This window comes from Heterodontus francisci, chromosome 18 (assembly GCF_036365525.1).
Source record: "Heterodontus francisci isolate sHetFra1 chromosome 18, sHetFra1.hap1, whole genome shotgun sequence".
In the NCBI taxonomy this organism is placed as follows: Eukaryota; Metazoa; Chordata; class Chondrichthyes; order Heterodontiformes; family Heterodontidae; genus Heterodontus; species Heterodontus francisci.
The window spans coordinates 5,602,939-5,616,273 of NC_090388.1; the positions used below are offsets into that span (position 1 = coordinate 5,602,939).

At 40.0% G+C, this 13,335-nt stretch overlaps 1 protein-coding gene across 1 annotated transcript in view; it reads right to left on the reverse strand.

Moving 5' to 3' along the window:
- Window positions 1-2,466: 2,466 nt before the first annotated feature.
- chpt1 (choline phosphotransferase 1) overlaps window positions 2,467-13,335 on the reverse strand; it is a 31,140-nt gene continuing 20,271 nt past the window's right edge. Inside the window, 6 exon segments of the mRNA XM_068050156.1 lie at window positions 2,467-3,048; window positions 3,051-3,066; window positions 6,305-6,412; window positions 9,300-9,425; window positions 12,457-12,615; window positions 12,713-12,844. Coding sequence (XP_067906257.1) covers window positions 3,023-3,048; window positions 3,051-3,066; window positions 6,305-6,412; window positions 9,300-9,425; window positions 12,457-12,615; window positions 12,713-12,844 — 567 coding nt within the window. The 3' untranslated portion in view covers window positions 2,467-3,022.

Sequence of the window (13,335 nt, forward strand, 5' to 3'; positions counted from 1 at the left end):
GGTTATCTCACTGATTCTGATGTCTAACTTTACCTTTTCTGGTCCAGGCAACCTTAGGTGCTCAGTAATCTTCCACTTGAAAAGAGTAGCAGAAATCTGAAACACTCTTCCTCCAAAATTGATGCTTCCGAAAGTGAGATTGACGGATTTTTGTTGGATCAGAAAAGATCTGAAGCAAAGGCAGGTGGTTGGAATTAAGCTACAGAATAGCCATGATCTAATTGAATGGAGGAGCATGATCAAGGGACTGAATGTCCTACTCGTGTCCCTATTATAAACATCGCCCAACCAGTGGTTTTCTGTCATCACTAACAATGTTCAATGGATGGAATTTAGTTCCATCATCAAAATGTCTAATTACAGGCATGATCACAATAGGTTGCTTGAAACACCGATTGATAAATACTGGTACGCAATCTGCGTTTCTTTTCAATACTTCATATTTTACCTGGATGAGAGTGGCTCCCAATTCCCATTTTTTATTTTTTCTTGACTTCAATTGAACAGAGTATAAAACGAGTGCCGATCCAAACCCATCCTTAATCCCGCTGGGTGGGTTTGGTTAAAAACCAGGATATAATTTTATTTAATTCCAGTTGTAATATCTACAATAAAGAGCATGACATTTGTAGCTGGTTTAAGATTGTTTTAATTGGCTAGCGCTGTCAAGGAGTCACCATAGACACGGGCTGAATGGCCTCCTTCTGTACTGTAATATTCTGTGCTTCTATCTATTGAAATAAGGTGACGAAGCAGTGAAGGAAGGCCTGGAATTTCTGTGCGCTCTGGCCCAGCCGTGTTTCTATCCAACGTTTTCATTCTCAAGATGGTTCAAAGCCTAAGTGTGACTGTGCAGAGCCCTTTGTTCCAGACTAAGATATAGATTTTGATCAAACCAGTGCTGATAGTTCAGATCATTTGTAGGCTATCAATTCCTTTAAATGATACCAAAAGGAGAGAAACATAAGTAGGCCCATGAAGTCCATAACTAATTCAATGTAGTGCCTCCATCAAACCTCATTAGTGCCCGTGTTTGTTGCTCCTTCTATAAATTCTGCAGGAACATTTAAGCTGCAGTCACGATTTGGCACAACTTTTCAATCCTGCTCTGCGCCTCTCCATTTCTCCTTCTTTGTCGCTCCTCAAAACTTAACTCTGATCAAATTTTTGGCCCAAATATCTCCAAATGTGGCTCACTGTCAAACTTTGTTAGTTAAAAACCCTGGCGTGTTATCAATGTTAAAGGTGCTATATAAATGTTGTTCTTGCTGCCTTAACTACTGCACAATTCTCATCCATCTGTCTAAATTGTTCCATGGCCTTACCCCTCCCTCAGTAACACCTCCCCAGCCTGAACTGTGCTCAAACTGCTGCCAATAAAACCCATTTTATACAATCCCAGCTAACGCATTGTTGATGAGAACATAGAATAGGATGGATAGCTTGTCTACAAACTCAGTTGCCTCCTGTTTCAATATGAGTGTCTCATCCACCTTTCCACAGATCTTGGAGCAAAAGTACACATCATGGGTAAAATCCAGAATTTAGTCATGCACTCCATTAGCTTTCAGCATCTTTGTGAACACTGCATGAATCACTGAGAATTAGATGACATAGAATTTTCCAGCACAGAAACAGGCCCAACTAATCTATGCCAGTCTTTATACGCCACCTTCTTCATCTCAATCCATCAACATATCCTCCTATTCCTTGGTGCCTTCAGCCAAGCTGTGAGTGCTCTGTAGTTTCCAGCGGTGTACAATTTTATACTGGAAACTTCTGTAAATAATAAACACCAGTGGATTATGCATGAACTATGAACAGTTTTATATTGTAAATACTGACCTTTGCTTTGCAAGCGCAGCAAGATTTGTCAAAGGGCAATTACCATGTTGGTTGAACATTCACAGTCTGGAGTGTTGGTCAGTTGAGAGTCTGCAGTTCTTTTAGTCTTTGCAATTTTTTTCCCCCTCTGAATCCCTTCTTTCATTAGCTTGTTTTTCTGCACCCCGACGTCCTACCCCCACAAACAATTGGCTTTCTGTGTTAAGTTTGAATGAGGCCAGACCAAAAACAAATGCTTTTCAGTGTTTTACATTAAAATGCACAGCGATTAATCCAAGATCTGTAGCGTATTTTAAATACAAAGTTGTGATGATTGGGACTGTGCTGCCTGAGAGAGGGTGTTGGAAGCAGATTCAATAGTAACTTTCAAAGGGGAAACTGGATAAATACTGGAAAAGGATAAAACTTGCAGAGTTGTGGGGAAAGAGCAGGGGGAGTGAGACTAATTGGATCGCTCTTTCAGTGAGCTAGAACAGTCATGAGGGGCCAACTGGTCTCCCACTGTGGCATATGATTGTATGAACAGATGAACTTTTGTGTCTTTGTTAGAATCCAGTGGACAGATGGCAATGGACAATAGTTAGAAATGGGAGGAAAAAATAAATTGCGATACACAGGAGGGGAAATTATACATTTTATTAAATGTTTACTGGAAATATCTAAAAGTTGTCCGGATAACAATGACAATCTTGCATTAATTCTTTGATTATATCAAGTTTGCATAAATAATGAAACAGTTCATAATTAAAGTACTTTAACTTGCAGAACCTGAAAGACCCAAAACACAACAATGCAATCCTTTTAACTGGATCCCAACAAGAAATTTGAAAGATGGTTACTTTACAGAACAAGGTTATGATTGATAGACAGTGAATAAAATGTATCCTGTAGCTTGCCAAATAGAAAAGAAAATGTGCACACACAACATACATATGATGAAGCACAGTTTAAATGTACTTGTTTAAAAAATTTTCACCAGCAACGATTTAATACAAAAATCGAATTTACCCAATGGGTCATTGATTGTCATGTTCTTGTAAAGATCAGGAACATCTTCACGGTTTTTAAAAAAATAAAGTATGTGTAAACTTCTATGTCATCCACTTCATAAATGTTATAACAATCCTCCCCTTCACGTGACACAGCAACAAAAGATGGCGAATGTTTGCAAGTCTCTTCAGCTCATGTTGTTCTGAGGGAGTTGGGAGCTGCAATGTATACCTATGCAACATAATACAGTTAATGTATTCAAGTTACACTCAATTGCTGTATATTAGCTGCAGCTTTTAACAAACCCCTAAGGAACTTATGCAGGGTATTATAAAGATTAGTATTAATATTGAAAAGTTTGGATTAGTCGAGTTAACCAGCTTACTGTTATAATGTACCGAAAAGTGGCTACAAAAATGCTTTGTCTAAAAATTGCCACAAATTACGCAGACAGTATGCAGCAATAGCAATTTTTTATTAGATAAAAGATTGCAAAGTTACTGTTGAACATTAAAAATACTAACTATTACAGGGAGCGTTTGCACAAGCTAGAATTTCTGAATCAGGTCAGGACTTAGGCCAAAGTATCGCAGAGTTGAGAGAGAGAGTAAAGGAACAGCTGCATGTTATTTATACCTGCCTAGTAAAACAAGAAATTATTACACCTACCCAAAAAGGAAGCAATACCATTCAGCGGCAGTCTGAGCATCTTAAATGGAAGACATTATGAAAGTAGTGTATACAGAATGTACAATCAAAAGCGTTATGCAAATCTAACTTTGGTATAAAACTGGATGAATTATAACTAGGCAGCAGCTAGCCTGAAAATCTTACCCAAAGTAATGGCTTAGTCATTTAATGTTAAATTGCTGCCCTTATTTCAACTGTCCCCTTTCCCTCCCCCACTCCAATTTCTGCCAGGTGAAGGGAGTTAAAATTGGGTCTGCTATTCTTTGGACAAGCTGCAGTGATAGACTTTGTGAGTCTGTATGTCACGTCCTCACATGTTTATAATGGGATCAGTCCATTAGACCCAGCCAGAAAGTAAAAGTCCTGTCGGCACTCCAAATAGAGCACCTTACTCTACTGATCCCAGGGCTTAAAAGAGTTAACTTATGAGGACAGGTTACATAAACTAAGCTTATAACTCCCTCGAGTATAAAAGACTAAGGGGTGATCTGATTGAGGCGTTTATGATGATTAAAGGATCACTAAAGGAGCTACTCCCTGACCTTAAAATTAGAGCCAGGGCATTCTGGGATGATGTCAGGAAGCATTTCTTCAAACAAAGGCTGGTGAACATCTGGGACTGCCCCTGAAAAGCTGTTGAGACTGAGCAGCAATTGAAATTTTCAAAGCTGGGATTGAGAAATGTCTGTTGGGTAAGGAAATGAAGTTAAGATATAGATCAACCATGATCGCACTGAATGGTGGAATGAGCATGAGGGACTGAATGGCCTCCTCCTGTTCCTATGTCTGTATATGATACATTCTAGATACAAATATGGCGTTAAAGGTGCTATATAAATGTAAGCTGTTGTTGAAAACCAAGTCCTTCATAAACGGCTCCATTATATTTCTGTACAATGCAAAGTTAATGAGACAAAAACATTTACGTACATTTAATTTTTTTGTTTAATTGATAAAAGGTAGAAAGACAATACAAAGAGACAGTGTTTGCCAAGAGCTAAATTAAATAATTTTCCCACCCAAAAAGCAAAAAGGTTGTTGTATATATAATATATAAAATATATATATAAACCTGAGGAGTGCCACTTTTACAGTTAGAAAGTTTTAGTAACATTGCAGTCAGTAGGTTGATTTTGCTTTTGCATTATGTGCACTCATAACTCCACTACTTAGCCTGTTAATAGTTAGGAATAGACAACAGGATATACCAGCAATCTAAACAATTACAGCTAAAATTAACATTGGCCAAATTTGGCTGCTTATTCGAGTAGTGAGCAGGTGGTTTACGTTGCTTGTTTTACTAGTTTTTTCTTTTAAAAAAAATTACACATTCAAGCTACCTGGCATGTTTATTGAGGTCAGTACTGCCCTTCCCTAATTGCCCTTGAGAAGGTGGCAGTGAGCTGCCTTCTTGAACTGCTGTAGTGCATATGGTGTGGGTGCTGTTAGGGAGGGAGTTCCAGGATTTTGACCCAGCGACAATGAAGAATAGTGATTATATAATGTAAACCTTCTCTTTGTCTCAACACATCGAACACCACCAACTGTTACAACTACAGTGGAATTTACTCATATCTAAGTTCTTGAAAACTCTGGCTATTAAATTGGTCTCCAAACCTTACTCTATTCTATAGGTACCCACCTCCCACACATCCTCATATTAATTTGAACGTGTAGTGACAGAAATATCAGGTTGTTGGAGTTGGTGCTCTATTCAGAAAGCAGTGTGTGGTATTTGCATTGTCAGGTTAAATATATTGCACAGAACAAGACTTGAGGTTAAAATTATATTACAAAATTTTGTGTAGAAAAAAGTAAAATGTTTCTACATTGAGAAACTGCTTCATTACTCATACGCAACCTTTACTCACCATCACATTTTGACCATCTCTCTAATGCTGTCTTACAGAACAAATAGCAAAATTAAAATAGATTGAGAGCTACACAGCAGTAGCTTACACTGATTCAAACACAGAAATTTGCCCATTAGGAGGAGGAAATTGGCCATACACAAAACAATATTAGCATTCAACTGTATATGCATTAATATAATGTTCCCCTTTTATAAGCACAGATGACATTATCCTGCTGGTGTTACAATGTGCTGTTATCCAGAAGGAAACTACCTTGCTTGACCGTATGTTGTTGGCAGATAAATCGAAGGTTGGTCTCCCACAGTTTACTTTGATTCTCTTCACTTGCACAGAAGTGATAACGGGATAGCAACAAAGGAACGAATCAGATTCTGACTGATCTCCTCTCTCCTCCCATCACCCTCCCCAAGATCATCTGGATATTGAGTTTTAATTAATTTAGCACAGCTCTGCTTGTGACTGCCTCAATGCCACATTGCATGGTAGGGTCTCTCTCAATGAGACCGTCCCAGCACTTGGCCTGGTGTATCACGACACACTCAGCAATATTTTTACATGGAGGTTTAAGACATTAAGAGTCTAATTGCAGGGCCTCGCATATAAACATAGATGGAAACAATATTGAGCTTTGTAAAAATGTGCAAGTTTGGAGCTAGAATTTTGTGCATGTAAATTTGACAATACAGGGTGGGTGAGGAATTAAAACAGATTCTTCTCATTCTTCATGAAATCATATTGAAATAATTTGTGATAATTTAAGGCCCTTCTAGATTAATAAGATCTTGTTGGTTTAGCAATTGATCAGGATTTCTGCTACTAGATAAGGGTTTGTTTTCACTTGTGTGGTCCCTTTCCATCTCTTCCTCCTCCTTTTGGGCAAATTGTCAGTCATGATGGTTCTGAACCTGCTCAGGAGCTTGATGTGGAATTCTGAAGACCTCAATGTGAAGGTGTGATGCGATCTGAATGCAGACAGAGGTGCAGTAAATCAGCAAATCGCACATGGAGAAGACCTGAAAAGAATCAAAACAGGGTTCAGATTTTTTCATCTCATGAACCTTATACCTCACCTTTAAACACAGTAAAATGTCCTAAGGTTGTTATCAAACATAATTTGATACTGAGTCACAATGGAGATATTAGGAGAGGTGCCCAAAAGTTTGATCAATGAGGTAGGTTTTAAGAAGTGTCATAAAGGAGGAGGAAGAGGTGGAAAGGTTTAGGGAGGGAATGCCAGAGCTTAGGGCCCAGGCAGCTGAAGACACGGCCAGTGGAGCGATGGAAATCGGGGGATGCTCAAAAGGTCAGAATTGGAGGAGCACGGATATCTCGGGAGGCTGGGGGTTACAGAGATAGAGAGGGATGAGGTAATGGAGGGAAACTGAAAACAAGGAGGAAAATGTAAAAACTTGAGGCATTGCTTGACCAGGAGCAAATGTTGATCAGTGATTGATCGGTGCGATTTAGGATAAGGGCAGTAGATTTTTAGATAAGCTCAAGCTATGAAGGGTACAAAGTGAGAGGCTGGTCAGCTGTGTGTTGGAATAGCTGAGTCGAGAGGCAACAAAGGCATGGATGAGGATTTCAGCAGCAGATAAGCTGAGGCGGGAGGGTGGAGGTGATATTACAGAGCAAGAAGATGATGGTCTTGGTAATGTTCCAGTACAACACCAGCCCTTTACACTGAGATAACACCTTCAATATAGAAAAATAAAGCATAGCATTCAATGGAGGAGTGACTAGGAAGGGTGGACAAAGGTTGGTTTAGAGGGCACTTATTAGAGAACCTCAGATACTTATTAACTTCCATTGCTTGGATGCATCAGGGTTGGAATTTGCTGGTTTAAAAAAAAAATCAAATGATTTGGTTCGAGGGGAGAGCTCACCTCTAAAATTATGAATAAAACCAAAGTGCTTGAAATAGAATTCTGATGAAAGATTAACTCTGTTTCTGTCTCCACAAATGCTGCCAGAGCTGCTGAGTATTTCCAGCACTTTGTTTTTATTTCTAAAATTATGAAGACAGCTTGCAGAGACTAGACTTGTGAATGGAAGATTAAGGGATGATCTAACTGAAGTGTTTAAGATGATCGGGTAGTGTTACGACTGAGGCGGGAGTAATGCACTGTTAATTCAGTCCCACTGCTCCACAGGTCACAGCATATCAATAAATGTTCCCACCTACCAAAAATAGCCAAATTAAACACTATTTGTCCCCCAGAATAAAGCACACAAACCAGCTTTCTTAACAACATTAACTATTTATTAGAAAAGTAGTAATAAATCTTAACTACTAATGAGATAAATCTATATATATGAAAAACTCCTTATTGCCCTAGCCCTCATGCACACATACATTCAAAAAAATCGGTTAACCGGGGAAAAGGATTTTGGTTTACAGATGTTTCTTAGGAATAATAGAATAAATCAGTTTGTCATGCTCTGGTAGGAAATCTTTGGTTGAGTGAGGTGTTCCAGAGTCGGATAGTCGGATGCCACTCGAAGTCTCTCCAGGTGAGGTTGGTGAACAGCCTGTGATGAGTAGGGGTTCAAGGCAATTCGGCTACAGCAGGTGTCACATAGGTCTTTCAGCAAGGGTGTAGCAACAGGTCTGCTTAGGACTCACAGCAGCAGTATAGCAGTAGAAGCTTCCTTCAGGTTCCAGGATTTGCCAAAACACAGGAGGCAACAGGAATCACACTGGATGCAGGAATTCTTCAGAGGCAGGAAGCTTATAGGAATCTGCCACCTTTCAAATACAGGGTTTCTTTTCAAGAGATGCAAGTCTCCTTTACAGAGAGAGGTCTTTTTCTGGATCTTCCACTTTGATCTCCAAGCAGGTCGGAAACCGAATTTCAAATGCCTGTTCTTTGTCCAACTCACTGATTTTAATAAGTCCAAAGTGAAAGCAAAAAGCCTTCCTGAGCAGATCACATGACCAGACAGAGCGTCTCCTCTGTTATTCAAAGTGTTGCTCTGAGGAGGTCAAAACCCCTGACTGTTTTCTTGAAATTGTCTGCTCTCCAGTTCTTTTGTAGAGTCAACATCCAAAAATTTCAGCTTTTTGCAGGTCAACGTCTACTGAGCAAAAAATCCTTTTCTCAGTTTTTAAACCACACAGAATTCTAGGATTTTAGTACAAAAATAAAACCTCTTGTAACAGCAGATAGAAAGAAACTATTTCCTCTGTTGACGGGAGCCAGAACAGGGGAATAGATCCTAAAAATTAAGCCAGGCCATTTAGGGGTGATGTCAGGAAGCACTTCTTTCCACAAAGGGTAGTGGTAATCTGGTACTCTCTTCCCTAAAAAGCTTTAGAGGCTGGGGGCTCAACTGAAAATTCCAGAACTGAGATTGGTAGATTTTTGTTGGCAGGGGTATTAAAGGTTATGGAACCAAGGTGGGTAATGGAGTTAGGATACAGACTGTCCACGATTTAACTGAATGGCGGAACAGGTTGGAGGGGCTGAATAGCCTCTTCCTGTTCCTAAGATGGTCCAAAAGCTGAATGCTTGATTAGTGCTAAGTAATAAGAAGGGAACTGTTATTGAATTTGTTATACAATGTCCACCAGTGAAGAGAGACGGAGGAAGAGGTATAGAAGCAAATTAGAGAAAGATAGAAAAACACCGTATCTGGAGGTGACCAAGAGTGGTATCACTCTGCTTATACCATTTGTGCTGGGTGCAAAAAGTGGACAAATGGCCTGAATTTCAATAGTCACACCACATTTCGACTACAAATTACCTCCAATATGACAATGGATAACAGAAGATAGAATGGGCTTAGCATTTCACATTAAGGTTTGAGGTACCTGGTTTTGGAACACACAAGAAGTAACAATGCTTTGAATTGTCTAACTTCATACCTTTTTCAAAGAAATCAAAGTAAGGTACTTACCATAGCTGCCCATAGTACAAAGTACTCATTAATGAAACTATTAAAGTATTGGTTCAGGAACAGCAGTCCGGGCCCAATGAATGCTGTGTCCTGTAGTTTCAACTTGCTTTTTGTCATATGTGCCACCTACAAAATCAATAGGAAAAGGTCTTTCTTTAATAATTATTGCTGAAATAGTGGTGTCCAGTATGCAGACCTATGTCAGGTCTAAATTTGGTAAGCATTCCATTATATTAGAAAATCATACAGCATAGGAGGCCATTTGGCCCATCGTGCCTGTGCTGGCTCTTTGAAAGAGCTATCCAATTAGTCCCACTCCTCCCTGCAATTTTTTTTCCTATTCAAGTATTTATCGAGAATGAGATAAACTCAGCAGTCCGACTCCATCTGAACCCATGTTTGATTATTCTAGCCTGCATACTCCTTTTAATCTCCTGCTTCAGGTACCGAATTTCCTTTACATATCGCCTGTAAAAAATAACCAAGCAGCAATACTATCTCTCTAATCCTTCAACCCTCTTCTCAACTATTTAAGAAACTATTTCCACTGGCTCAGGAGTCTAGGACTAGGGGACATAACCTAAAAATTAGAGCCAGAGCTTTTGGGAGTAAAGTTAGGAAACACTTCTACATGCAAAAGGTGGTGAGAAGTTTGGAACTCTCTTCTGCAAATGGCAGTTGATGCTAGATCATTTGTTAATTTTAAAACTGAGATTGATAGGTTATTGTTAACCTAGGATATGGGGCAAAGGTCACAGATCAGCCATGATTTCACTGAATGGTGGATCAGGCTTGAGGGGCTGAATAGTCTCCTTCTGTTCCCATGTTCCTAACAGATATTGATCAAACGATCCTCAAAACCAATTCCGTTCTCTGGGGAGTTTGTTCCATTGCAGTTAAAAACTTATACCAACATAAACTTGCCAGACATTGTCTTATTAGAGTTTGCAGCAGCTGGCACAAGTGTAAATTAGAACCAGTGTTACGCATAAATACACAATGAAAAAACAAAGTGGGTGCACTGCAGTAGATACATGATCCAAACAATCCCTTGGGAGGCAGCACTCATTAAATGAGGGTTGCCAGCTGCTCCAAGTGTTCTGATAAAGATGAGAATACCATAATCAAACAGTGCGAGTGTAGAAACATACAGGACTGGAGGAGGCCATTCAGCCCATTTTGTTAACTCTTTGAAAGAGCTCTCCAATTAGACCCACTCCCCACCCCTCCATCCCCATAGCCCTGCACATTTTTCCCCTTCAAGTATTCAACCAATTCCCTTTTGAAAAGTTACTGTTGAATCTGCTTCCACTGCACTTTCAGGCAGCGCGTTCCAGATCACAAATCACAGCATTAAAAAATAATTCTCATCTCCCCTCTGGTTCTTTTGCCAATGACGTTAAATCTGTATGAAAACACAATCAGAACGGAGCAAATTCTGCTCTGCACACCTGAGAGAGAGAGCCAGTGTTTCATGAAGTAATGGTTGGGACAGCCTGTGAGAGAACAGGCTGTCATCAGGTGATGAGGATTTGAGTCATGGGAGTTGGAGTTCCAATAGCTATTCAGTCACAGAGTCATTTATGGCACAGAGGGAGGTCATTTGGCCCATCGAGTCCATGTCAGCTCTCTGCGAAGCTATCCAGTCAGTCCCACTCCCCTACTTGATCCCTGTAGCCCTGCAAGTTTATTTCCTTTTGAAATCATTGATTGTCTCCACTTCCACCACCCTCATAGAGAGCGGGTTCCAGGTCATTACCACCTGCTACATGAAAACGTTCTTCCTCACACTCCCTCTGCATCTCTTGCCCAAAACTGTGTCCCCTTGTCCTTGCACCAGCTAATGGGAACAGTTTTTCCTTGTCTACCTTATCTAAACCTGTCATAATCTTGTACCTCTGTCAAATCTCCCCTCAATCTCCTTTGCTCCAGGGAGAACAATCCCAGCTTCTCCAAATTAACCTTTTAACGAAAACCCCCATCCCTGGAACCATTCTGGTAAATCTCCTCTGCACCCTCTCAAGGATCCTCACATCCTTCCTGAAGTGTGGCAATACTCCAGTTGGGACCTAACCAGAGTTTTATAAATGTTCAGCATAACTTCCCTGTTTGTGTACTCAATGCCTCTATTTATGAAGCCCAAGATCCCATATGCTTTACTAACTACTCTCTCAATATGTCCTGCCAAAGATCGATGCACATGCACTCCCAGGTCCCTTTGTTCCTGCACACTCTTTAGAACTGTGCCATTAGGTCTATATTGCCTCTCCCTATTCCTTCTGTCAAAATGCATTACCTCACACTTGTCAGTATTAAATTCCATCTGCCACCCCTCTGCCCATTCTGCTAGCCTATCTATGTCCTGTTGCAGGCAGTTCATATCATCCTCACTGTTTGCCACACCTCCAAGTTTGGTGTCATCGGCAAATTTTGAAATTCTACTCTGTATTTCAAGATCCAAGTCATTTATATATAGTAAAGAAAGCTGTGTTCCCAGCACTGACCCTTGGGGAACACCACTGTCTACCATCTTCCAGTCTGAAAAACAACCATTTACTGTGACTTGCTGTTTGTTGCCCTTAAGCCAATTTTTAAAATTCAGTTGGACACTGAGCCTCAATTTTGTTAAGCAGTCTTTCATGGGGTACTTTGTCAAACGCTTTCTTAGATAACATCCACCACATTCCCTTCATCAACCTTCTCTGTTACTTCATCAATAAATTCAATTAGTCAAGCATGATCTGCCTTTTACAAATCCGCACTGGCTCTCCTTAATTAACTCGAACCTCTTGAAGTGCCTGATGATTTTTTCCCCTGATTATTGTTTCTAAAACTTTACCCACCACTGATGTTAAACTAATTGGCCTGTAGTTGCTAGGACTGCCCTTACAGCCTTTCTTGAATAAGGGTGTCACATTTGCCACTCTCCAATCCTCTGGCACGTTCCCCATATCCAGGGAAGATTGGAAGATTATGGCAAGCCTTTCCGCTATCTCCATCCCCACTTCCTTTAGCAACCTGGGATGTAAGCCGTCCGGACCAAGTGACTTACCTACCCTAAGCATAGCCAACCTTTCTGGTACCTCCTCCTTCTCAAGAAGACACCCAATAAATAGAGGTAACGCTCGTCATTTTGATTTGCTTGAAATTAACGTACCACTAATTTGTTTGTGATTTTTGAAGCTACACATCCGAATGTTAAAACATAGAGGCACGGATGATCTTCAAACAAGCGTGTAGTGGATTTTTTGTAGATCATTGTAGCCAGTGTTAAGACCAGCCCAATGTGTAAGGCAGGTGAAAGAACACTGGTACCCTAGAAAAAAAAACGAAGAATGCAACAATCAACACCAGCAGCTACAGATTGGTAATAATTTGTAGAAAATCTGTTATTATTCATTAGATCTGCGTACCGCTATTGTGGAACCATTTTTGCCTGTCCCGCCAGTGAAGATGACCCGGAAGTAATTGGTACAGGAATAGATTGCTCCTGCTATAATTCCAAACACGGGCAGGATCTTCAATCTGAGTCCTACTACTGGAATCTTTATTGGAAGAAATAATAAACAAGAGATGTATGTGACATCAACTGTGACACTATTAAATGTGTGTGAGTGCCCCACACAACATAGCCACTATCTATTTATGACTGAAGCACTGTTCCTGCAGAACTCAAAAACGCCATCAGTCGGTATCATTACAATACAAACTTAGAAAAACTTATTACCTTTCTTTAGCCATCCCGTGTAAAGTTTTAAGGGGAATATCCAGAGGCAGCAAAACACAACAAAAAAAAAGTAAGCAACACAAAGTTTGCATCAATACCACATTGGAATGCACATATAAATGAAATTTCATCGCAATGAGGTAGTTCTGCCCCAGTTACAAGCAACTAATAGCTTGTAACACGGGAGGGTCTCCTGATGCAATAGAGCCACTGCCTGAGATCAAAGGACCGGAATCTTATTTTTAAATAGATAATAAATCTTTTCCTGCCTTGCAGGGTAGTACTTTCCAAATTTAAATGAATTCCAAT